The 25,138-nt window shown below is 38.9% G+C and overlaps 2 protein-coding genes across 2 annotated transcripts; one reads left to right on the top strand and one right to left on the bottom strand.

The window, feature by feature from the left end:
* Positions 1 to 20,733: 20,733 nt before the first annotated feature.
* Positions 20,734 to 22,866, top strand: BKA58DRAFT_384658 (cation efflux family protein). The gene is made up of 8 exons (XM_046170283.1): positions 20,734 to 21,224; positions 21,275 to 21,324; positions 21,398 to 21,442; positions 21,502 to 21,649; positions 21,713 to 21,793; positions 21,845 to 21,951; positions 22,022 to 22,345; positions 22,400 to 22,866. Exons 1-8 carry the CDS (start codon positions 21,140 to 21,142, stop codon positions 22,775 to 22,777), a joined length of 1,218 nt encoding a protein of 405 aa, XP_046025096.1. The 5' UTR covers positions 20,734 to 21,139; the 3' UTR covers positions 22,778 to 22,866.
* BKA58DRAFT_429407 (mannose-P-dolichol utilization defect 1 protein-like protein) lies at positions 22,867 to 23,899 on the bottom strand (the record flags this gene model as incomplete). The annotated part of the gene is made up of 3 exons (XM_046173037.1): positions 22,867 to 23,227; positions 23,307 to 23,561; positions 23,594 to 23,899. 3 exons carry the CDS (start codon positions 23,897 to 23,899, stop codon positions 23,045 to 23,047), a joined length of 744 nt encoding a protein of 247 aa, XP_046025095.1. The 3' UTR covers positions 22,867 to 23,044.
* Positions 23,900 to 25,138: the final 1,239 nt, after the last annotated feature.

The following is a 25,138-nucleotide window of genomic DNA, read 5'->3' as shown; positions in this document are numbered from 1 at the left end:
GAACTATTATAATAGTTATATTTAGGCTAACTTTTCTTTTCTCTCTAAGTAATAAAGAATAAGACAATTATCTAGAGATAATAACTAATTAGAATTAATAAGAAGAACTATTTTAACTAATACCTAGAATAGTATATCAAAATTATAATAAAATGCTAGGCTAACTAGGTTAGTATAACACTATAATAGTATATTTAGTACACACAATAGTGTAGAACTACAAGTTTAATAGAACTAATAACTTAATAGAGTATATTAGTACAGAAAGTAATAAGCAGTGCTAAGAGAAAGAAAAGAGTAGAGGCTCTTCTACAAAAGAGACAGGCATTTAGATTTTAATATAAGAAATTATTAATTATAAATTATTTAGAATTTAGCAATAGTTTATTTAAATAAAGAAGTAGTAGCTTCTTTATAAGTTATTTAGAATCGCGATAGCTAAGAAAGAAATAGAAGAAGCGCAAAGCATTAAGAGATCTAGCAATCTCTTTACCTAAATATTTATCTACTAATTCTTCTTCTTCTTCTTTAACACCTAAGACCCTAACACCTAGAATAATTATAGAAATAGAAAGCACGCTATTGTTAGTAATAGCAACTAATAGTATAGTCTTAATAGTTTAACCTAGACACACTACTCTTATCTTTACTAGTAAAGACGTTACTAAGTTTCTTAAAGACTATAACTAATAAGCTAACAATAGAGGCCTCTTTAGTTAAATAAGAGTCTCTATTCTTCTAGACTATATTAGCGATAAAGACTATTCTTTCTTTTATATTATTAAGTAGCTAGCTAGCTACTAAAAGAAGAACTAGAGTAAGCTTAAGTTCTCTATAAAAGACTACTAGGCTAATAAGAATACTACTATTAAGATAGGTAAGCGCTTATACTTATAGGCCTTTATTTAGAAATATATACGTAATCTACCTAGTCTTATAGAGTATTATACTTATTTTATAACAATATCTAATACTTACGTTGCTAGTAAGTAAGTTTCTTATAAGAAGCTAGGTATTCTCTTCTTCTATAGTCTTCTAAAATATAATAAGAAGTCTATTATATTTATAATACTAGATGCCTCTAAAGAAGATAACTAGACTAAGTATAACGTAGATAAGATCTATTACTTCTTAAAAGCACACTATAAGAAGACTAATAGTATTAATAAGATACACACTTAAGATTAAGGTAGTATAGACATAAAGATAAGGCGCATTATACTTACTAATAAGTAAGCTACTTTTAACTCTAACAAAGTAAAGAATATAATAGTAGACTTTAAGAAGTAGAAAGAGTAACTAAGTATAGTACCTTCTAAAGTTAACTTAGAAGTAGAGAATCTTATTTTAACACTAAAGAACATAAAGCTTAATATAGTATTAGTAGAGTACTTTATATACCTTTCTTTAACTAGCTATATATTTAAAAAGCCTACTAATACTTTCTACTTTATTAGGCGTATAGTTAATAAGAAGCTACTAACAAAGAGAAATAATAGTTTCTTTATTACTAAGGCCCCCTAAAATACTACTTCTAGAGAGAGAAGTGTAATATTTAGCTAAGTAGAGTATTCTAATACTTATTATATATATAATATAGAAAGCTATAAGATTATAGACTATAAGCTCTATAATAATTTTTATAATTTAGGTTAAGTTAGCTACTATTAGAATAATAATTGTAAGATTAGAACTTACTACTTTAGTCTACTATATAAGCGTTTTAATCTAATTCTAGAAACTTTACTATTAATAATAAAGCTAGAGTAGCTTAAGTCTAAGATCTAAGAGTACTTTAACGTTACTAATAATATAATATAATAACCTGCTTCTAATATAGTTCTAGAGAAGTTTAAGTAGAACTCTTACTCTAAGTGTTCTAAATAAGTAGAAATAGCTAATATAGCTATATACTTAGGCTATCGCTAGAAGTTTAAAGATATTTGCTAGTAGTTTCTCTAATTTTAAGAAGAAGTAGAGTACTCTAAAAATATTAAGACTCTTAATAATATTAATACTAATAGCATTATTCTTAGAAAAGAGAATAGCGCCTTTCTCTATAGCGCTAAAAGTAATACTATTAGTAGGCGCTTAAAGAGAAGCATTCTCTAAAACCTAGATTGTGTTTAGAATAGCTATATAAGAAAGAGAGAGTAACTATCTAAGTAATCTTAGAGCTCTTAGCTATTACTAAGAGAGAATGTTAATAACTAAGTTCTAGATTTATAGGTTTTAGACACTACTATATATTAGAAAGATAGCTAGGTTAGAGAGCTATTCTACCTATAAGCTTCTAATACACTATTTATAGTTGTATATCTACCTAAGAATATACGCATAGATAATAGTATATTAGCTAATTCTAAGTATCTAATATAGAGCTATAAGAAGAAGGTAGTTAAGTTCTCTAATACACTTTCTAACCTAGAGCTTAGAGAGCTTATTAAGAGCTAGTCTAACTACATTATAATAGTGCTTCTAAGCTAGAAAGTATAAGAGATAATAGTATCTAACTTAATAGAATAAAGTAGTATTTGTAATTAATTGCGCAATCTTTTAAAAGAGGTTAATATTAGTGTTAATAGTATTAGAATAGTAAACAGCTATAGAGCTAGCTATTGCATAGATTTTAGGTTAACTACTAAGCTACCTAAAATCTAGGCGCTCTTCTACACCTTAGCGCTCTACTATCTTACTACTTACGCGCAATAATTGCAACTCTCTATAATAATATAATTATAATAATATAATACTAAGGTATTCTATAGCACTATTAATATATACTATTTAAATGCGTAAATAAAATATAAGATTACTAGCTATAGAGACTTATAAGCTAAAGGCCTTAACTATATATCTACTAAAGTAGTGTAAGAAGTATATAGACGCGTAGAAAGAGCGTTTATATAGACTAATCTACTAAAGGCATAAGTATATATTTATAGAGACTTAATTAAATACCTTATTAATATAGATACTTAGATAAATATTTTTTGCTTTAGTACTATAAGAGTATTAAAAATACTATATAAGCTTTAGTAATAGAGACTTAGAGACCTACTATAAAGAGTTACCTCTACTAATAGAGAGTATAAGCTATTTATTAGTATAGTATTTAATATTCCCTTATATATAGGCACTATAGTTATTTACACTACTTTTTATATTATAGTAAACCTTACACGTTTAGCTATACTTAGAGAGCTATAGTATATAGCGTTATATATTACTATATAATATAACACATTTAGCAAAGTATAGTGCTATATTTAGTTAGAAGATAGAACTAAGTTAGTTTTCTTTATCGCGTTAGACCTAGAGCCTGTACACCTGTCTTTAATAATAGATAATAGCTAAAGTAAATAGTAAGATAACGCGGCTAGGCACGTATAAGTTAGTATAATAATAAATCTTTTATTATAGCTATCTTAAGACGTCTCTACTATTTAATACCTCTATTAGTTAGTATAGTATAACCTAACACAAGGCTTTAGAGAGTATAATATACTATACTTAGTATGTATTTAATAGTTATAGAAGAGATAGATATAAGCTCTCTTTAATAATAATGCTAAAGTACTCTAAATAGATAAGAATAGTAACGTAATTATTTACTATAAGTAAGAGCTTACTAAATATATAGTTATATACAAAATTAATTGCTAGAGAGGTTTAGACTATACGCGCGTAACTTATTAGTAACTAGACGTATACACGCTATATAAGATAGTAGATAAGAAGGTTTAACTTATAGATACTTCTTAGTTAGATAAGCTAATAAAGTTTAGATAGAAAGACTAGAAGAAGTTAGCTAAAAAACGCTAACGCCTTTGTATATCTATTTATAAACTAGACCTAGGCCTACATAATAATATCTTTAAGCTATAGTACGCAGCATTTCTAAGAGAAACTTATCTTATATTAGAGAGACTTACTAATATCTATATTAGAACCTAGGTTATATATAAAGAAAGAGAGCTTTTTATCTAAATACTCTATAATTAAGAAGTAGCACTATCTTAGAAATTTACTAAGTCTAGTAGAATATACTTAGATATCTATTTACTCTATAAGATTCGCACTATCTTATACTAAGCTTAGTAAGTAAGAGGCTTTACTATTTCTAAGAAGCTTAAGAATCTAGTAGTTAAGATAGCTAACGCCTATCTTAATAAAAGAATATAGAAGCAATACAATAGTTAGTATTATAACTTATAGTATCTTGTTCCTAAGAAGAATAGAATAGTCTAATAGATATCTAATACTTAAAAGATTAATGTAGTTAGTATACGTAATATAAACCTACTACTAATAGTAAATAAGTTTTCTAAATACTTTGTAGAATACTTTATTAATTTACTTATAGATCTCTTCTTAGGTTATAATTAGATTACTCTTTATAGCTTTAGCTAAGATATAATAGCCTTCTAAATACTAGTTAGATTACTTTATTTATATACTATAGTTATAGAAGTAACTAACTTAGTTGTAGTATTTTAGCGTGTTATAATAAAGATTCTTAAAGACTACTAGCCTAACACAATAGTATTTATAGATAATATAATATGTAGTAGTTCTAAGACAAACTATAATATAGAGATAGTTATGCCTAGTGTCTATCGCTACGTGTATAAATATATTCTTTAGCTTAACGCTATTCTTGCAGATATTAAATAAGTAGAAAGCACTATTTTAGAGAAGAAGTGCTACTTTCTTATAAAAAGGCTTAAAGTTATAGACTATAAAATTAGCTCTAAGAAATACTATTCTAATAGTAAAAAGGTTTAAAAGCTTCTTAACTAGCTACTATATTATAATATGCGTAATATACGTTTATTTATTAGACTATATATCTACTATTATATCTAGGTTAAAGACTTTACAACTATTATAAAGCTGCTCTTCTAGTTACTAAGAGTAGATATATAGTATAACTAGAGCCTAGCGTAGAATTAGTCTATGTATATACTTAAGTAAGCAATTTGCTTAGCACTAGCTCTAGCTAGCCTTAACTATACTAATATATTAGAATACAAGGTCTTTTTTATAATAGACGCTAGCTAAGATAGAGAAGAAGCTTATATAAAATAACTATAGGCTAATAGCAAACGCTATCTTATCTAATTTAAGAGTACACTCTAGTTAGCAAAAGAATATCTCTAGCATTCTACTAAGTTAGAATACAAAGTAGTACTATAGGCGCTAAAGAAATTCTATATATACTTATATAGCATACACTTTACTATTAAAACTAATGTAGTAACGCTTATTACTTAACTTAACTACTTATCTACTAATAACTCTAGTTTAGTTATAAATAGATAGATATCTACTATTCTACTTTAGGACTTTAATATTATACACGTTTCTAGTAAGAAGAATGTTATTATAGACACTCTCTCTTAATACCTAAAGCTAGATAATTAGGTACTACTAGAGAAGCCTAAGAAAGATCTTAAAGAATTTATTAACTATATAATTAGCAATATAAATAATATAATACTAATTAGAACTATATAGATACTAAAGTAAGAGTATACTAATTAGTCTAAACAAATTACGTAATTCCTAGTTAACTTTAGGATTCTAAAGAACATAACACTAAGAGAGCAACGCGTATAGAAAAAGAGAGCTCTTAACTTCTTTATTCGCAATTACATACTCTTCTAAAAGACCTCTAGAAATATTACTATACGCTAAGTTATTAATAATATTAATATACGCGCCTAAGCTATATAGTAGATACATAAGCATCTTAGCTATTAAGAAATTAACACTATATACTCTATACTCGCACAGCGTTACTAGTAGGTTAGTATATATAAAAACGTTTATAAAAGGCTATTAAGATACCTAAAGTGCTAACTTTATTTATTAAAAAAGAAAGTTAATATATTAACTAACACTTATAGCTTTGCAATCTAGAAGATAGTTATAATTAATATAGTCTACATACTATATTACTAAAGTAAGAAGTATCTTATTATTACAAAAGAATACTTAAGTAGATAGCTAGAGGCTAGAGCACTTTCTAATAATAAGTCTAGCACTATTGCTACTTTTATCTATAAAAACATTATATATTAATAGAGTACTACGCGCAAGCTTATAGTTAATAAAGAACCTAACTTTGCTAAAGTAGTAAAGTACCTTACTAAACATTATAAGATTAACTACATTTAGTTATCTTTACATAACCTATAAGCTATAGATAAGGTTAAGAGTAGTTATAAGCCTATAGTAAATGTACTAGCTAAGCTAATAAGTTTATAAGTAAATAACTTACCTACTATTCTTTTTATAGACTGTATTTCTACGCAGTCTTAGATAGGCTATTTACTATACTAGTTAATTACTAGCTAAAACCTAGTTCTTTTATTAGAACTAGCGTTACTAATATAGCAGACTTTACTATTCTAAAAAGTTAAGAACCGCGCGTAGCTCTTAGTAATACGCGTAATATAACTAGACCTTTAAGACTAGTTTACTAAAGACGCTATTACCTACACTAATTAATTATAGTAATCTAAGAAAGACTATTAGAATAATACTAAGAAAGTGCGCAGTAAGAATTTATAAAAAGGTAATCTAGTACTTCTTTAGAATTCTATTTATAAGATAGACATGTCTAGAGATAGAAAGCTTAACACTAGATAAATAGGTCTATATCGCGTACGCCTTCTAAGGCTAGAGCAAGGCATATTCTATTTAGAAGATCTTAATAGTACACTATTTCTATACACTATCTCTAGATATAGATTAAAGCTATTTTAATAGCAAATAGTTAAGAATATTATAGAGTAAGACTATAGTTGTATAAAGCTTTAGAACCTAGAGAACTAGAAAAATAGTAATATCTCTACTAACGCGCTAACTAGTTTAGTTTTAGATAAAGAAGATAATAATTAAAGCCTTATAACTTATCTATATCTTAAGAAAAGAGAGGTAACTAACACACTACGCCTTATTAGCTAACCTAGAGTAATTATTACTAAGCAACTTACTAAAGATAAATAAAAAGCATATAGACTAGACTTTACTCTCTTCTCTAATTCTAACTTATTCTTAGTTTCTAAAGAGAAAATCTTCTAGGCTAAGAGATAGCTACTACTTAAGAAAGAGAAAAGAAAGCCTATAGGCTCTCTTATCTAAAAGCCTCTTCTTATAATATATACTTAACTTTTACTATATATTTAAAGCTCTATCGCTCTAGCTAACCTAGAGAATAACTACTATTATTAAAAATATACCTTATCTTCTTCTTCTTCTCTTTCCTTTTCTCTTAATAATAAGAGAGAGAGCTATAAGTATTATTCTCTTATAGTAGCTACTAGTAGTGCTGTAGATATCTAACTAACATCTAGAACTACTTTAAGTAGAGAAGAATAGAGAACTTTTATAATACTAGACTATTTCTACTATCTTAACGTACTTAAAACTCTATTAAAATAAATTTAGTTAAGAATAGTTATCTATTAGCTATAGTTTTAATAACTATAGTCTACAACAGTCTTAATATATAGATTTTAGGTAAGTTAGAATACTATCTAAAATCTAGCTACTACTACTACTATAATATAATACTATCTATACACTATGCCTATTGTTTGCACAAATATACTATAGAGTATAATAGACAATTGCGTAATTTATTACTATACCTTTACTTTACTATTACCTTCTAACTTTACCTATTAATATTACAATAAATAAGTAGCTACTCTAGTAGTATATATATACTTCTTCTAGCTTACTACTCTATCTTTTTTTCTTTAACTCTTTCTTCTTATTTTCTCTACTACATACTATAGCCGCCTCTTAGAACTAGGCTATCTCTTCTTTTTCTACCTTAGCTAACTACCTTACTTTACTTTCTATTAAAACCTTTACTATTACTAACTATAATAACTACTTATTAATCTATAGCTATAGCTAACTCTATATATAAGAGCGCGCGCTCTACTTACTAAGCTTATAACTAATATAATAAAGAGAGCCTGTAAGCGTATAAGCGCATCTATATATATAACGTATATAAGCTTAGTAATATTAGTTCTATACACTAAGCTAGTCTAGTAAGAGTTTTTTTGTAAAAGCTAGACTAAAACTAAATAAAAAAGACGCCTACATTGCTAAAGGCTTAGTAGAAGATAGCTAGTAAGAACAAGAGTAAAAATAAGAGTAAGAGTAAAAAAGTGTAGATAGATTAGGCCTTCTCTTCTTATAACTAAGGTTTATTCTTATAGAAGGCTTCTCTGCGTTAGCAAGAAGACTAGCTACCTTCTACTACCTCTAGTCTCTTTCTAAGCTTTTAGTCTCTAGATCTTTAAATTAAGACTTTAGAAAGAAGCTCTACTTCTTCTTCTTTAACCTACGCTTATGTAATTACTAAGAAGAATACTCTTATAATTGCGTAAGCTCTATATATTAATACTAAAAACTTTATTCTTACTTTAGCTAAGTCTTATAATATTAAGAAATTAGATATTAATAAGTAAGTAAAGAGCTTAGTTACTTATATAGAATATTAAGACTCTAAGTAGTAGAAGGTCTTTCTTAACACTTTTATAGTTAACTCTAGTATTCTCTTTAACTAACTTATAGACGTTATTTTAGAAGTATCTAATATAGCTAAAGAACTTCTAGACCTTATAAGTAAGTATAGTAGAATTAAAGGTTTCTATAGCTAGTATTATATCTTAGCTAAGGTTAAAGACGTAAAAGAAAAGCGTATTTAAGAGTACTCTAGTATAGTTAAAGCTATTAATATATTATAACTTAGCCTTATAGACTTTATCTCTTAATTTTTAAGTAAAGTAGTATACAACTACTAAGCTATAATAGATGTAGCGTTCTATTTGTAACACATAGACGTATAAGACGTTACGCTATTCTTAGTCTAAGCTACTACTCTACGCATATAAGCTATAAATAAGAGTAATAATACTAATATTCTATTATAAAACTAGAGCACTATTAGAAACTAGATAAAAGATATTATAGACTACGCGCTTATAAATACCTACTCTAATAAACTTATAGTATTATCTTAGATAGTTACTACTTTATAAGTAGACTTTAACAAGTACAAAATAGAGAAGAAGAATTTATAGTAGACTTTAAATGCAAACTCTCTAATTCTATTTATACGTAAGTATATACTAGATAGAAAAGATAATAACTAGTATAAGTTCTAGTAGCATATTTTCTTCTACTTAGAAGACGTTACTATTTAAGAAGTTTAAACCTCTATTAAGTATACTTTATATAGTCTTAATTAGACTAAAACTATAGAGGTAGTTACGCGCTATTAGATAAAGATGCACTCTTATTAGAAGCTAGCTATTTCTATTAACACTAAATTTAGATCTACTCTAAACAAGTTAAAAGTAATTAATAATAGTAGTAATTAAATAGACGCTAAGCCTAAAGAGCTAGAAGCAAAGCAGCTAAGTAAGACTTAGTAAGTATTACTAGATCTAGAAGTTTAAGAAGTCTAAGAGTAGAAAGCAGGTTATAAAGTTATTAAGTAGAGAACTACTACTATTAAGAGCTAGGCTACAAGGCTCTAAAGAAACTAAACAATAATAGAGCTTTCTCTACTACTACCTCTTCTTAGTGCTAGTGCTCTAAAGGCTACTTAGGCCTATTATACTATAGCTAAGAAGATAGACACTACTCTTAATAATAAAGACTATAAAGATAAGAATTAGAATACTAATAAGATTAAGAAATAGATAATAACTAAAGACTATTACTATACAAATTAGAGCTTAGATTTCCTTACGCTTATTCTAGATAGTTATAAGAAGTATACTAAACTTAATAATATAACAAGTAGAAATATAAGTTAAGATTATATTACTTATAAGATACTACGTTATCGAACAAATAGCTATACAGGTAAGGTTTTAATGTTTCTTACTTAATACGGAGCTAGGCTTAATTAGGTAGAGATTGCGGGTTTAATCTATAACACTACCTCTCTCTCTTTTTAGACAAGTTCTAACGCCTAAGATTCTTATAAAATAACTTTTATTAGTATATTACAAAAGTAATTTTATACCTAAATAACGCCTTATATAGTATAAAGAAGACGCTTATTTTATAAAAGCTACATAGGCTAAAGCATCTTCTATATATTCTTATTATTATCTACTATTCTTATTCTTTATTACTATGCTGTGTTAATTATTTATAGCGCATTAAGCAGCTTATAAAAGGTTATAGTAGGCGCTAATGTAGTTATATAGAATATCTATAATAGTTAGCGCACTTAAGGCGTAGTACCTTCGCGTTCGCGTAGCACTTTCTATATTATAGGTTACTACTACCTTTATCTTAATACTAGTCTAGTAGAATTATAATCCCTAAGTTAATATTGCGTAATATAGCGTAGTAGTAACTCTATTATTTAGTTGTGCTTAAAGTATAGTAAAGGCTCTAACTAGTCTCTTATGTAGTAAGTTGTATAGCGTAAGTATTACATAGTAAGCTAATATATAGAGATAGCCTTTCTAACGCGCAAGAGACATATTATATTTAGAGTATAATATAACTACTTGTAACGTAATAGTTCGCGTAGCTATAGTTACTTGCAACTATTACACTAATAAAGCGCTATTATTAAGAGATTCTATCTATCTATTAGTATGCTAAAGTTTACATAGAGTCCTAGCTTTCTAGAGTAGTAATAGTAGAACTTAGCAATAAGGTTAGCTAAGTCTACTAGATTTATATAGAGCTTCTATAAGAGATTATTAAGTTCTTCTAGGTAATTAGCCTAGCGGACTTAATACTAAAGTAACTCTTTAGTGTTGCTAAGCCTAGAGTCTTTCTCGCGCTTATTAAGTTAACTGTTTAACACAGCTTTAACAGAGTAATTAGTGTTGTCGTTAATATCTAGGTTAGTAAGTTTAATAGAGCTCTTAGCGTTCTAGACTTATCTAGGTAGCAAGTCTTTAGTAATACAATAGAGAAGCTAAGAATAAAAAATATTATATACTTATATACCTAGCGCAAGAGCTACTTTATACGCTATATTATTAATAATATAGATAACTAGAAAGAGCCTACAGTTCTTAAAGTTAAGTAACTAGTTAGGTTATGTTATTCTTAGATTACAAAAATTAACTATTACCTTATCGCCTACCTTAAACTCTAGCGTAGAGATATAGTAATTATTAGTATACTCTACTTACTTAGCTTACGCCTAAGTAATCTATTATTGTAGGTAGTTACGCAGCTTATTTAGCTAGGTAGCAAACTTATCTATATCTAAGCAATCGCAGCGTATAGAGGCTATAAGTTAAGTATCTATAGCTTGCGCTAGTTTAATTCCTAACTAGAAAATATATTCTTTTATAGTAGTAAAGGCAGACACGCTAGTACTTACGTTAATAGCAGCGTTAGCTTTAAATTCCGCTATAGACAGCAGCAAGGCCTAGTTGTCTTATTTATAATTAATGTATACGCGAAGGTATTGTTTAAGAAAGGTGTTAGCATTCTCTATCTATCTATTAGTCTCTAGGTAGTATACTGTTAACAGCTTAGACTTTATTTCTAAGCGTTAGCAGAGACGCGTCTAGAAGTAGAAAGTAAATTAGAGTCTATAATTAGATATAATATACTCTAGGTATCTCTTCTTACGCTATATATATTTAACAAACGCTCTAACTAGCGTATTAACGCAGAAGTTTATAATAAGAATAAACTTCTTCTTCTTACTTAGATAATTAACAATAACTAAGATATTCTTATAGGTGCGGCTATTATTAGTGTAAGGTAGAAGGTGTATAATATAGTTTATTAAGATAGAGCTCTAATACTAATCTAGAATAGGCAGTAGATATAGAAGCTCTTACTTGCCTTTACAGCAAGACTTTGCTTATTAACACGTAAGGTAGGCGCGTATATACTAAGTAATATTATAAGTTATTTATAGCTAGTAGTACTATTAAGTTGCCTTAGCGTATATCTTATGCTTACTACTATATTCTCTAGCGTAGAGAGACTAGTGTACTTAATCTAAAACATAGGTACGTAGTTAGTTTATATTAGATACGTATACTTTCTATCTAATGTATAGAAGGCTATTATAAATAGTATAGTTGCTAAGTTCTATATAAAGTTGCTAGCCTTGTTTAGTTAAGTTAGTAGGTAGGCAGTATTGTCTGCTCTACTTAGTAGTAATAATAGCTTGTAGAAGCTTATTGTATAGAAAGATAGTCTTTAGCGCGTCTATAAGGTTATTAGTGTTATAGTTTATAGGTGCCTTACGCTTATTAACTATATCTTTCTCTCTATTCTATATAGTAATATTATTAGAGTAGATGTTAGCTAGAGTAACATAAAGTACGTTGTTAAGAGCGTTGCACTTAAGAACTATATCTATCTTACTATTATTATATATGCGTTAAGCAACGTTAAGAGCGAAGAGGCTAACTTATTAGAGGTAGTAGTAAGCAAGAAAGATAGTATGCTAGGTATTAAGGCTCTAATAGCTAGTTAACGTCGTAATACGCAGTGTTAGGTTAACTTAGTGCAGCTTTAGAACAACCTACTACTAATATTATTAGGTATATGTGTGAGAGTGGAACCGCATCCGGAAATGGAGGCTTCCAAAGCGGGAAATGGATGCTCACTTGGCGACTCGCTGCTTTTATTTGGCCCGTGCGCCGACCCCATCACATAAAACCACGCTTCCCTCGCCGTCCTACTCTCCTCCCACTATCGTCCCTTTCCTCCCTCCACTTCGCCTCCTCCTATTGGCCGCTCGGACTGAATCCGTGAGGCATTTTCGTTCCCCTTGGAAATCATGCAACCGCTGCACTGCCTGCCTGTGTTATCCACCTTACCCCCTCCTTTGGGACCCACGATCAAGCCTCTGCGCTGTGTCCTTTGGCAGACCCTCTCAATACGTTTTTCCTGACCACCCAGCCAGCAACTCTGTCTCTACCTGGAATTTGACCACTCCAACTCTCTCACCTATCCCATCGGTGAACAGTCTTTGCATCAGGGTCACTCATGGACGATTTGCAACCGTTTCTTAACTTTCGCCCTTTCGAAAGTGAACGTCCTCCCAGTCTGCTCATCCTCGATCTGCCACGCCATCAATCATACGGATCAGCAACAAAGGGGCCTCGGACGCCCCGATTACGTCTCAACACGAAGCGCTAAGCCGGTACAACTCCAGCTGGACACCTAGCGAGGTTACGTTGGCATATAGCCTTAGAGAGACGATTGGCTTTGAACCGTCCAAGTGTCGCTGCAAGCCCAGTTTCACTAAAAAGTCACGACACAAAAGCCGCAGCTAGAGTCCGACCCGCTACTCAGCCATGCAGGTAGCGGTCAAGCATGTACTTGCCGAGACTGCGTCGGAACACAGATTGGTGGAGCCTGGGTCCACATGCCTGCCTGCATGATGGCAGTGTCCTATACTGGCGTTACATATTAGGGGTAGTGAAGGCTAGAGCAGGCGTTCAGCACAGCTTGGGCGCCAATCTCTCTGCATTGTGTGGCTCACGCCGCCCGAAGCCTGACGTCTAGAGTCTCAACACGGATTTGAGCCCGTGTCTGGGTTTCGGAGTGGCCGACGAGTTGAAAAACCCGGGTTGGGATCTCCCTGATCAGTAGACGGGCTCTGACGGGAAAGGGGCGGCGCGACCTGTAGCGCGGCCTGAAGCCTGGGAACATGCATTATACTTGCTCATTTCCAGTACGAGTATTGGTGGGAGATTTGGTCATGTTTCCATCCGGGAAGAAAGGGGCTTCATGCGAAGGCTGCATCGCCGCCGACACTTCGCAGCCGCATGGTACGTTTGAGTACAGGGCGCGGGGCTGACTCGGCTCCAGCCTGGTGTGTCGCTGGCGAGGGTGCGCAGTTTCGAGCACGGTCTCGTACGGGCTGCTGCCTGATGGGCGCTAAATGTCATTCGAGAGGGCTCTCCAAAAGGATTCACATCATAAGAGAGACCTCAAGCGTGGTATCTTTGCCTATTTAAATCTCTGTGTCTCCTCTTTCCTCGCAGCACCAGCACGCCTTCGAGCCACGACAGCAGCGATGGCATTGTTCTTTGATACTTTTTCAATACCTCATACACAAGATTCTCTTCAAATCATACAGTACAGTGGGCCTCCAAAGCCCAAGCAAACCTCTCGCCGTAACCCCTCAAAGGCCCCGTCAAGCAAAGACAGTCCAAAATCGAACACTGAGCTGGGCAATAAAGAAGATTTTGTACCCACATCAGACAGAGTCGAAGTCGTTGATTTGACATGCTTAGGTAGGCATCCCTACAACCGACGAAGCAATATTTTGTTTATTCCGGCGTTGTGCGGCGACTAACACGAACGCAGCTGGAGAAGGCAGCAGCGAAATCAGCAGTAGCGGAGGTGGAGGTGATGGCGATGATGGCAGTAACGACGGTTTGTTGCTCCAGAACGAATGGGAAGGCGTGGAATTGAAGCAAACCGTCTCGAAGCGAAGCTCTCGAAAAGACACAGAGGATGAGAACTCAAATCAGCCGGCTCCTTCTGATAATAGCAGGCAAGGTAAGCGCCCAGGCCAGATCGTGATAGTACCTCCTGCACACCATTTCTGACATTTCGTAGGAAATGCGGTCGTCATCGAAGATAGCCAGTCCGGCTCAGATACAGACGAGAACGACTCGCACGAAAATGACGCAGGTACGCAGATAGGCGATCGGCTTGAAGTTCCAAGCATCACGACCCCGGATCGTCGCAATGGGGAGTGTTCTATACACACGGAGGATGTTATCGACTTCGATGCGGTTGGAAAAGCAAAGGCTCAAATGAGTGGGCTCCCGCGTCGCAAATTTTCATCAACGCTGCCAATGGGCTCGTCGAAGATGAATATCGAACAGTCAACGCAAGGCAGACCTCCCACGATCGAAAACACGAGCAGTAGCAGCAGCAGCAGCGATGCCGACGACGATCACAATGATGACCGCAGTAATCAGACTGCGTGGCTGACCCGCAAGCAGAAACGCTTCCCGCCAACCAAGCAGCACATTCTATCGTCGAACACGACATCAAGGCAGCGTCTTAAGCGCAATGTGCGCTCAGCGAAGCAACGAAGGCTATCCCCCTCCGGCGGCAGGCCGTTCTCCAACCGTCCTTTGGCCCTGAAACCTCTTTCGGCACCACCGTACAGCGGATACGATGCCAAAATCTGCTACAGCGATGACAGCAGCGATGACAGCAGCGGGAATCGCATTCGCCATCTCGAAAGCATCAAGCGACCAATGTCGACTGTAAGCCCTTATCGCTCGCGCAAGCATAAGCGGAAGCGCAGTCAGGACACTGCGGACGAAGACGACGAATATGAAGTAGAGAAGATCCTCAATGCCCGTCTCCATTGCAGAAAGCTACAGTACCGTGTCCAATGGCTAGAATATGAGGAGGATCCGGAGTGGTACGATGCGTCTAATTTCAAGAATAGCCCACACAGACTCCAGAGTTTTCATGCGGCCAATCCTTTACACCCAGGCCCTCCAAGAAGGTTGGAGATGTGGGTACAGTGCTGGGAGGAGGACAGAGATGCGGGCAATCATCCTGATGATAACAAGCCTGAAGAACCGAACAAGTAGGTGGAATACTGTTGGCAGACTGGCGTTTCGGACTCAGGGTCGTTCCATTTCCTTGTTTCTCCTCACTACTACGTTAGCAGCAATTTTGGGCTTTCCTGCCCTTACTACCACTAATCATAGGTTGTATCTGTTAGCTTAAAATTTTGAGTTTACTTGAGGAAGGGGAAGACAAGACTATAATACATGCTAAACCTATCCACCATACCGCCGTTATAGCAGCGTGCCCCTTGTAGCCTAAATAACACGACCAGCTACACAGAACTTGCACCTACCTCATTGATTCGAGGCCTTGTCATCTCAAGCTATGAGAGTCCGTCCCGTTGGTGTGAATGTATCCGTTTGTTTCAAGACGGTCAAAGGAGGTCACATCGCTGAAGTGGTACTAGACGATCCTATGGCGACTAGTACTCGTTTCGTATTGTATGCTTTCTCGAACTCGTGACCATAGCCCCTAAACTCATGTGCCACGCCGCTTAGCGGCCGCTTAGCCCCTGGATGCATGCCATCAACATCGCTCCCAGCTCCTCAATAGCTTTCGAACCCGGCCTGCACTGTCGGTTGCGAGCCTCCGTGGACGACTGAGATTGAAGAATCTGACTCTCAGAAGAAGACAACCTTTTCGCCGACTTTATCATCTCTGATATTCGACCTGTATAGCGCTCTAACTCACCATTATCAAAACAATATTGATCTGGAGTACGAGAATCGGGCAGCATTCTCCTTGTGTTGGAAGATGGTGAGAACGAGGTACATAATACCGATCCGCGCTGGTCGTACGAGAGCTTTGCAACCATCCTTAGCTGCTGAAGACAAGGGTCACGCAAGGATGGCTTGCTTACACGACGGTTAGAAGACAGGATTTGGGGTCACGTACGGGAGAAACGCTTGGGCGGCCGCAAAATCCTTTAGCCAAGAAAATATTGCTGAGAAACTTTGTTCTACAGGTCTATAGAGTAGTCTACTAAGTTATCTTGTGATAATAGCTATTGTGTGTGGATCTACAGCCTCAATTTTGTGTAGCTCGTTTTGGTGATGCGCGTGCATTGACTGCCGGCGTGCATTGGGTGCGTGGACACGCTAACCCATCGGAGCTTTCCTGCGGCCGGTTAACGTGGAAGAGACGGCAGGAACTCTCGAATGCCCAACTTGCCAGCCTGCGGAATAACCCTTGCTGTCTCCATTTTCTCACAGAGCTTAGGAGAACGCAGGCCAAAGTGCGTCTTCCTCGGGAAAGTGGAATGGCGGCCGACCTTGAGCAGCTAGGGGGAGAGACGGCACAGTCCGCAACAAGCAATTCAATCTGGGCTCTGTCAGAGACCCACTTACCTATCTAGGCAGCAGTTGAATTTATATAGGGAATTGCTAGGCCTAAAGAGGTAATCAATCAATTCAATCTGAACCTTCTAGAACCCACTTAACCGATTGTTGTGAAGTCTAAAAGACGGTACTGTATTGCTGTATACTGCACCAAGCAATGTCTCAAACTAAAGAACCGGAACACACTGTCTCTCTGTTCGAGTATGCCTAGCTGGTCCTGATCGGGAACTCACGCTTTCGACGGGGTTCTATAAATAGACGTAATCCAGTCTTAACCGCATGGCTTCGTTTCCGGCTCCTAGGAACAAACGGGCAGCAAACGATCCAGAATAGGCTCAACCACCTTCATTATAAAGAGCGGTGCTGCAGGGAGGGTCCTCTTTTGCCAGAGCGTATCCTGCTAACAAGAAAGCGATCTGCTAATAGTGTTGCCGCCGTTCCGCGATCGAAGCCAGGGACGGCAGCCAAAACGTCATCCACATCAACACACGTCCATCAGCACCATAACAGAGGGCATCTGCGCAAGCTTTGAAAAGAAACTGTTAACTACCCAAAGCAAGACAGTACAGTAGGTAACTAGCGAGGTGGGCACATTCCCGTCGGGGCAGTGTCACTAATTTCGCGGAGTGACAGACGCGGAGAGAGAGGTGGCTCCTTGGGGGGCAAGGTGGCTTGAGTGTTCAGGTAGATTTCCTGCAGGGAAACTGCATTAGGAACGGGGTGGTACTACCCTGTCCGTGCGCGTGATGCGCGGATTCGCGTGATGCGCCGAACCACCAAAACACTATAATCATTACAGCCACACAACAACACAACGCAATGGGATTTAAAGAAGCGCTTGCAGAGTGTAATACTTTTGCATCTGAAGATGAGATTCCGTGGTCTAAAATAGCACAAAAGCATAGTGTTGTGCGGTCAACGTTGACGCGCACGTGGAGGGGTAAGACGCGTCCGCATCAAGAGAAGGTTCTTGCACAGCAGAAGCTCACCCAACAACAAGAGGAGGAGCTTGTAAAGTATATAGAGGAGCTTACTGCCCGTCATATACCTCCTACAAGAGAGATGATCGCCAATTTCGCGTCAGCAGTCGTCCAGGAGCCAGTAAGCGAGAGCTGGGTTACGCGCTTCATCAACAAGTACTCGATCGATCTTATCTCTCGATACTCAACGGGTATGGACGCCAATCGCCACAACGCTGATTCCTACACAAAGTACGAGCTGTACTTTAACTTGCTACAGCGTAAGATCGCTGAGTATAAGGTTGACGCTGAGCGCACGTACAATATGGATGAGAAGGGCTTTATGATAGGAGTCACCTCAAGAACAAAGCATGTGTTCAGCAGGCGTATGTGGGAGAAGAAGGAGGTCAAAGCATCACGTCAAGATGGCAATCGTGCCTAGGTAACGCTCATAGCGTGTGTGTGTGGCGATGGATCAGCTCTGCCCCCTGGCCTCCTCTACGAGTCCGCCAATAACACCATCCAATCACGCTGGGTAGAGGAAATCAGGCCAGAGGTACACTCTGTGCTTGTTTCCTCGTCACCTACAGGCTGGACAAATAATAAGCTAGGCCTTGCTTGGCTTAAACAGGTCTTTGATCGCTTCTCTAAGGCTAAAGCTCGAAGAAAGTACCGCCTCCTAATCCTTGACGGCCACGGTTCTCATGTAACGATGGACTTTATCAACTACTGCGATCAGAACAAGATACTCTTGGCTATCCTCCCCCCTCATTCAACCCACACGCTACAGCCGCTTGATGTAGTAATGTTTAAGCCTCTGTCAACTGCGTACTCAAAGGAGCTCACTACACACCTTCACAGCGGCCAGGGGCTGTCAGTAATTAAGAAGAGCGACTTCTTCCACCTATTCTGGAAGGCCTGGGTGAGCACGTTTACTCAGGGGCTGATACTTAGATCCTTTGAGACAACGGGTATATCACCCCTCCAGCCCAACGTCATCCTCCAACGCTTTGCTAAGGATACCCCTGAGGCCTCTGACAGCAGCACAAGCTCTTCTTCAGTCTATTCTGGCAAGGATTGGCTTAAAATAGAGACTCTGTTGCGGAAAGTAGTAAGGGGGGAGAGCAGTAAGGAGCTGAGGAAGATTAGCCGCTCGCTCCACCACATCTCAGTTCAAAACTCGCTCCTTCACCACGAGAACCAGAGCCTTAAAGAGGTTCTTAAGACTCAGAAGAAGCATAAAAACAAGAGCAAAGCTCTTCAATTCCAGCCTCACAAGGACTATCACGGTGGAGCTGAGTTCTTCTCTCCTAGCAGAGTAGAGAAAGCACGCACTGACGAGAGGACTAAGCAACAAAACCAGAGGGCAGAAGAACTCAGAAAGGCGGAGATGGCGAAGCTTAGGCACGCTAATAAGCTGTACAATGAGAAGATTGCCCTGGAGAGGCGTGAGCAGAGGGCAAGGGAGAAGGAGGAGCGTGACCGAGTCAAAGCTGAGAAGGCCAAGGAAGCAGCCGAACGCAAGGCTCAAAGAGAGCATAATAAGCAAGCTCGCAATGCTGAAAAAGATGTGCAATTGCCCCAAAGAGGCAAACGCAAGGCCTCACAGTCTGTAGGACCAAGAAAGAAGCAGAGTTGTGGTGCAGTGGCTGCGCGGCGTAGTGTTGTTGCTGCAGAGCCTCCTGCTGCACCTCGCACCCACACCACGCGCAGCGGCCGAATAGCAACTCTACATAATTAATATATATGAGAGAATATTGTCGCATAGGCTTATAGAACAGTCCACTAGTATTTCCTATAATAATACCTATTGTATGTGGCTGTAAAGCCTCATTTTTGCAGGTGCTTGTTTTGGTGGTTCGGCGCATCACGCGAATCCGCGCATCACGCGCACGGACAGGGTAACGTCCCCTGCCCGTAAGCGAGAAATGCCCCTCAGCGAGATGAACCGACCCTCCAGACGACTCAATCTTTTCCACCCACATCTATAACTTAGACCCGTACTCAATGCTACCCTGTCCTTTAGACACATCTCTTTCGCCTTCCTTATTGCAGCAGGAAAAATACAGTCGTTGTGGTTATGCCGGCAATGAAATCGCACGCAGCACTAAAAACTACTTCGCCTTCTTGCTCTGCTCTGTTACTACTGTTAGCACTCCTTCCGCTTCTATAATGCTAAAACGACAGGTCTAGCCTAGACGCGCATTACCCTAGGCTACTAAGGCGAACAGGCGTTGAAAGTGTGTAATCCGAGGCTATCTCCGTGTTAAGGACATCTGCCCTTAGCGCTGTGCGTTTTTGGAGCGGGCCCTAGTCTAATTATGTAATAGACTAAACACTAGCAGGCTGGCGTAATTTGTCCCCCGTTTTTGAGATTTGTCCCCCGCCGAAGTACCGGAAATGGCAACTTTTGCGCTCCGCATTGCAACTCCACTGCATCTCTAAGTGTAATTTTTATCTTTGAAGCTTAGAATACGTTTTGCACACACTAAAGTACTCCTCGCCTGCATTTTGTAACTTCTGACAGCGATGGGAACGAGCTAGATGGAGTTGAAGTTGGCGATGTCTTCGAAAATGTTACCAACTTTAACACGCAATTGAACCACAACACAGGCTGAACTTTAGCTTTAAATTCTTAGGGAAGCTTTAGGAGGCTCTAGAGTAATTTATGACGTTTAAAACCCTACTTACAATTTTGCTGGTGTTAAGTTGTGTGGATGCAAAGCAATTCGGTACTTCGGCGGGGGACAAATCTCAAAAACGGGGGGACAAATCACGCCAGCCGCGTCGTAGATAGAGTTAGGTCTTCAGCTCGCCACAAACTTACCAACCAATCAATCTTTGAGCTTGAGAACGAATTAGTACAAAAGCCCTTGTGCGGACCGGGTGCAGACCCACCCCCAGCAAACACATCGATATGTCATCGCAAATTCCCTTGCTCGATATGTCACCAAGCCACCTCGTTTCCCGTCCAATCCGGAGTGAACGTAGCTTCTTTTCACGCTTTAATCCTTCCAAGCACTTCAAGCTTTATAAATTTAACGTCTTTTCCAAGCCACCTCTTTATCTTCATTGTTTCTTTCCAAAAAAAAGGGTTTCTAAAGCTTCTCCTTCCAACCAAAGTGTTCTTGATAATAAGCCAATCTCCAGTTAGCCCCTCTTCCCTCCTATCGGCTACACTCGCAATCTTGCAAGCCACCCACGCCCCGGAGTTCGTCATCCAGTATACATTGCCAACCCGAACCGTCAGGCAAGATGGGGCTTTTCACAATGACAAAAAAACGGCGTCTCGTATTAACGATCGTTATATCCGCGGCCTTCTTCTTGACCGAATTGATCGGTAGGTCTCACCCAGTCCCTAAGAGAACATACGATAAACTCGGACGCTAGTTGGTTTTATGACTCGGTCGTTGGCTTTGATCGCCGATGCTATTCACTACGTATGTATTGAGAGGTTCCTTCCCCTTGTGTATGGCGCCAGAGGATGGGACGCTAAGTTGAACATCACAAAAGTTAAACGATTTAATCAGCTTCATCGTTGCCCTGGTTGCCCTACTGGTAGGTACATATCTCGCACCTTCGTTGACACGTAGAAGAGCAATATTTGATTCGTATAGATCTCCGAACGCGATAGCTCGCCTCAAGCACTGAGCTTTGGTTGGCAGCGTGCCCAACTTCTTGGTTCCTTCTTCAATGGAGTCTTCCTCTTGGCTCTTGGAGTCGGTCTTGTCTTTACGTCTATCGAGCGCTTCATCGAAATACAAGGTAAGTCTGAGCATGGCGATGTCGATTGAGTTCTGTCGCTGACCATGAGTTCTTATCTTACAGAGGTTAAGAATCCGGTCCTGGTCCTCATTGTTGCTTGCGTCGGCTTGGGTCTCAACGTCCTTGTCCTTAGCTTCCTCCATGGTAAGTTGGCACCACTCTAGATCGTGCATGAACCTGGATATCTAATGACAGACCACGATCACGGCGGCCACGGCCACGATCACGACCACGGTCACAGCCACGAAAGCAGCGAAGAGCATGGTGAAGGTGGTCGCAAGAGCGACAAGGCATCTATGCAGGTTAGTTTCGCTAAGCTAATACACCCTTTGCATATTACTCTTTTGACAATATACTAACATTGTTCCGCAGCATTTACAGCCGCTTAGCGGTCATTTGGAGCACCGCCATAACACTTTCAAACCTGCCAAGGCTGGTCGGGATCTTGGAATGCTCGCCGTGCTTATTCATGTCATCGGCGACGCTATCAACAACCTTGGCGTAATAGTAGTTGCCATCGCCATCTGGAAGGCCAACTCTCACAATCGTTTCTATGCCGATCCAGCCATCAGTCTTTTCATTGCGTTCATGCTCATCTTCACTTCAGTTCCGGTCACCAAGAAGAGTGGCCACATCCTTCTGGAGAGTGCCCCTAATGGGATCGTTGTCGAAGACGTCAGGCATGACATTGAAAATGCAAGTACACCCGTCTTACTTTAGTGAATAGAAAACACGGTGCTGACTTTTCAGGTCACGGGAGTTGAATCTGCTCATGAGCTCCACATCTGGAGACTGAATCAAGAGGTATCCATAGCCTCAGCCCACGTAGTGGTGTCTGATGACAGCATCTCTTCCTTCATGGACAAGGCGAAGACCATTGGCGAATGCCTACATGCTTACAACATTCACTCCGTCACACTGCAGCCAGAACTCATTCACAAAATCCCGCCTTCAGCTATTGGCAACGGTCCAACGCATCAGCTGGACCCATTGGCCGCTTCGTCTGCTGCGACCACAAATGACAAGAAACTAGCTCGCGTTGACCCGTCGCTTAAGCAGCGCACTCTGGCCCAAGGATGCCAGGTCAACTGCGGGAGTGTCTGTGAACGGTACACGTGTTGCAATTAAACACATTGCCTTTAGACAACATGTAATAAGGGTCTGACGTGTTCCACAAGTGACCAATGCGGTATACAAAAGTCACAGCACTTCAAACTACCATAACACTATCAAGTTTTGCTGTCTTTTATATATACTGTTTTTGTTAATTATAGAACACGATGTATGTTCCTTTTACGTGTCTGCGTATTGTGCCTAGGCTTGCTGCGTCACCTACACCACTGCCGCCTCCATTAGAGATCTACCTGGTTGGACTCAGCATTAGCGAACCTTACGTCAATCAAGCTTCTTCGACTCGGTATCCTTTGATGTTGGCGCGTTCCAGTAGTATATAACCTGCAGGGAGAGCACGGCATTAAACGCGAAGCCCGCGATGAAGCCGTAGAGGAGGAGTGGGTCGTCGACTTCTTGAAGCGTAGTGAAGATGCGGGAGAGGGAGCCGAGGGGGTAGTTGACAACCTGTCAGACATGGTGTTAGTGTGATGTTCTTGAGCAAACAAACTCCATGTATCACCAATGGAAAGGGGGCGTGGCTTACAGCAAAAGCGCTCAGCTGCCCTGTCCCACCCTCAGACCAAATCGTCAAGATCTGAGGCACCTTGCTCGCGACGCTCAACACGCCCGCCGTCGCCTGCAAGAAACTTAGACGCTCATTATCGACCCAACCCTCGTTAAACAGCGCCGCGCCCGCCGCAATCAGGCCACCAAGCCATCCCGCAATTCCAACCAAATTCCCACTGTATTTCAGCACCAAACACGCGATCGCGATATTTTGCACCAGGATAAGCGCTGTCTCGCCATACGTGCTGAACGGAAACCCGTGACATTGTACGACAAGCTAATGAGGTAGGCGCCAGACTCCAGGAAGTAGGAGAGGAAGGAGAGGCCTTCTGCGGACTGCGAGTTGATGAGCTTGAGCAGCTGCGGCACCTTCAGGATGCTGGGTGCGCCGACGATGCCGATGTCTAAGCCCTTGCTGATAGCGAGCTTGACGCACTCAGTCGCTGTGAGATCGACATTGTAGACGAGCGTTTTGTAGCAGATGGGGTTGAGGAGAGATTCGCCCAGGTTGGCCACAGGTTTCGGGAGGTTGTGCGTGACGGGTTGGAGAGCTGATCGTAGCGCGTCCATCGTGGAGAGCTGTTTGGTGAAAGGGTATAGTTGGCACTGGTCGAGGTGGAAACTTCGAGAACACGCTCTGGGTCAGCGCTCCGACGCGATGTTGGCGAGGTAGGACGTGCGTTCGGCTGTGCACTAAACCCTAAAACTTTTTAAAAAATACCGAGCTCATTCGTATAGATCGTAGCAAAAGTCAAGTAAAAAGAAATCTCCTCTTAACTTATCTGCTTTGGAAAGGAAAGATGTAACGTCAAGCCAGAATCCTCCCGATCACGCCAATCATGTTCGGGGCTACAGTGCCCGTGCACCCAACGAGCCAGTTCGGCCAACGAGCCACCCTAACATAAACTCGCGATCGTAGAAATGAGGCTGTAGAGCCACCTACAAAAGCGATTATCGCGAGATTTCTTGGTGTATTGATGTATAGATGTACGCGAAACTTTCTATTTTTTTTAAATTTAGCTGGTACCCTAATCTTGTAGCCGCGCGCTGGTTTTAGGTAGAGGAGACGCTAGCGGCGGTGCAGCTTCAACACGACTTGCTGCACTTACAACACGATAACGCTTTGTAAGATTTTTAGTAGCACTGTCTAAGGCTTTTTTGCTTAGCTATATTAAGTATATCGTAAGATTTTTGTGCGGTTGCAGCGTCGCGTTACTACTTTTTAAGCGCCTAGGCTGCAGCTAGTTCTGTTATGGGCGGAAAGAGGCCTGCTAACGAGTATGCATTTGCTCCTATGTACAGAAGAAGAAAGATAAGAGAAGAAAGGTTCTTCTTACGCGTACAACTCGCCTCTTATAGGCCTTATGCTTTACTGCTTTAGTCGGCGCTAAGTCGTACGTCATGTGACTAGAGCAGTCTGCTTAATATGGCGTAGCCTCTTACAATACCCCCCTCCTAAGAATTGTACGTGACGCGTTGTTGTGAGAGAGTGTTTGCGACATGACGTCAGAGTCTGTAGTAAATCCGACTTCCGTACGTGTATATTGATCGTTGTTTGACCGCTCCAACAGTGAATGGGGCCTCTTGTACGGATCTGGCCATCGTCGTTTGACCGCTTCTCGTGGTGAGAGAGGGTTTTGGCGCCCTCTCCTGGGTATATAAGGCTGGCGTCCCTCTCTTAACTGTTTCCTTTCTTATACTAACTTCTCTGCTTCTTGTCAAGACCTCTCGTGCGATATCTCAACAATGGCTGCTCCTGCTCGTGGTATCTGGGCCGCCAATGGTTCCAACCACCTTGCTTTCGCCACT

Source organism: Alternaria rosae (genome assembly GCF_020736505.1).
Source record: "Alternaria rosae strain MPI-PUGE-AT-0040 chromosome Unknown BKA58scaffold_5, whole genome shotgun sequence".
Taxonomy (NCBI): domain Eukaryota; kingdom Fungi; phylum Ascomycota; class Dothideomycetes; order Pleosporales; family Pleosporaceae; genus Alternaria; species Alternaria rosae.
This window is presented reverse-complemented; position numbering and strand designations above follow the sequence as displayed.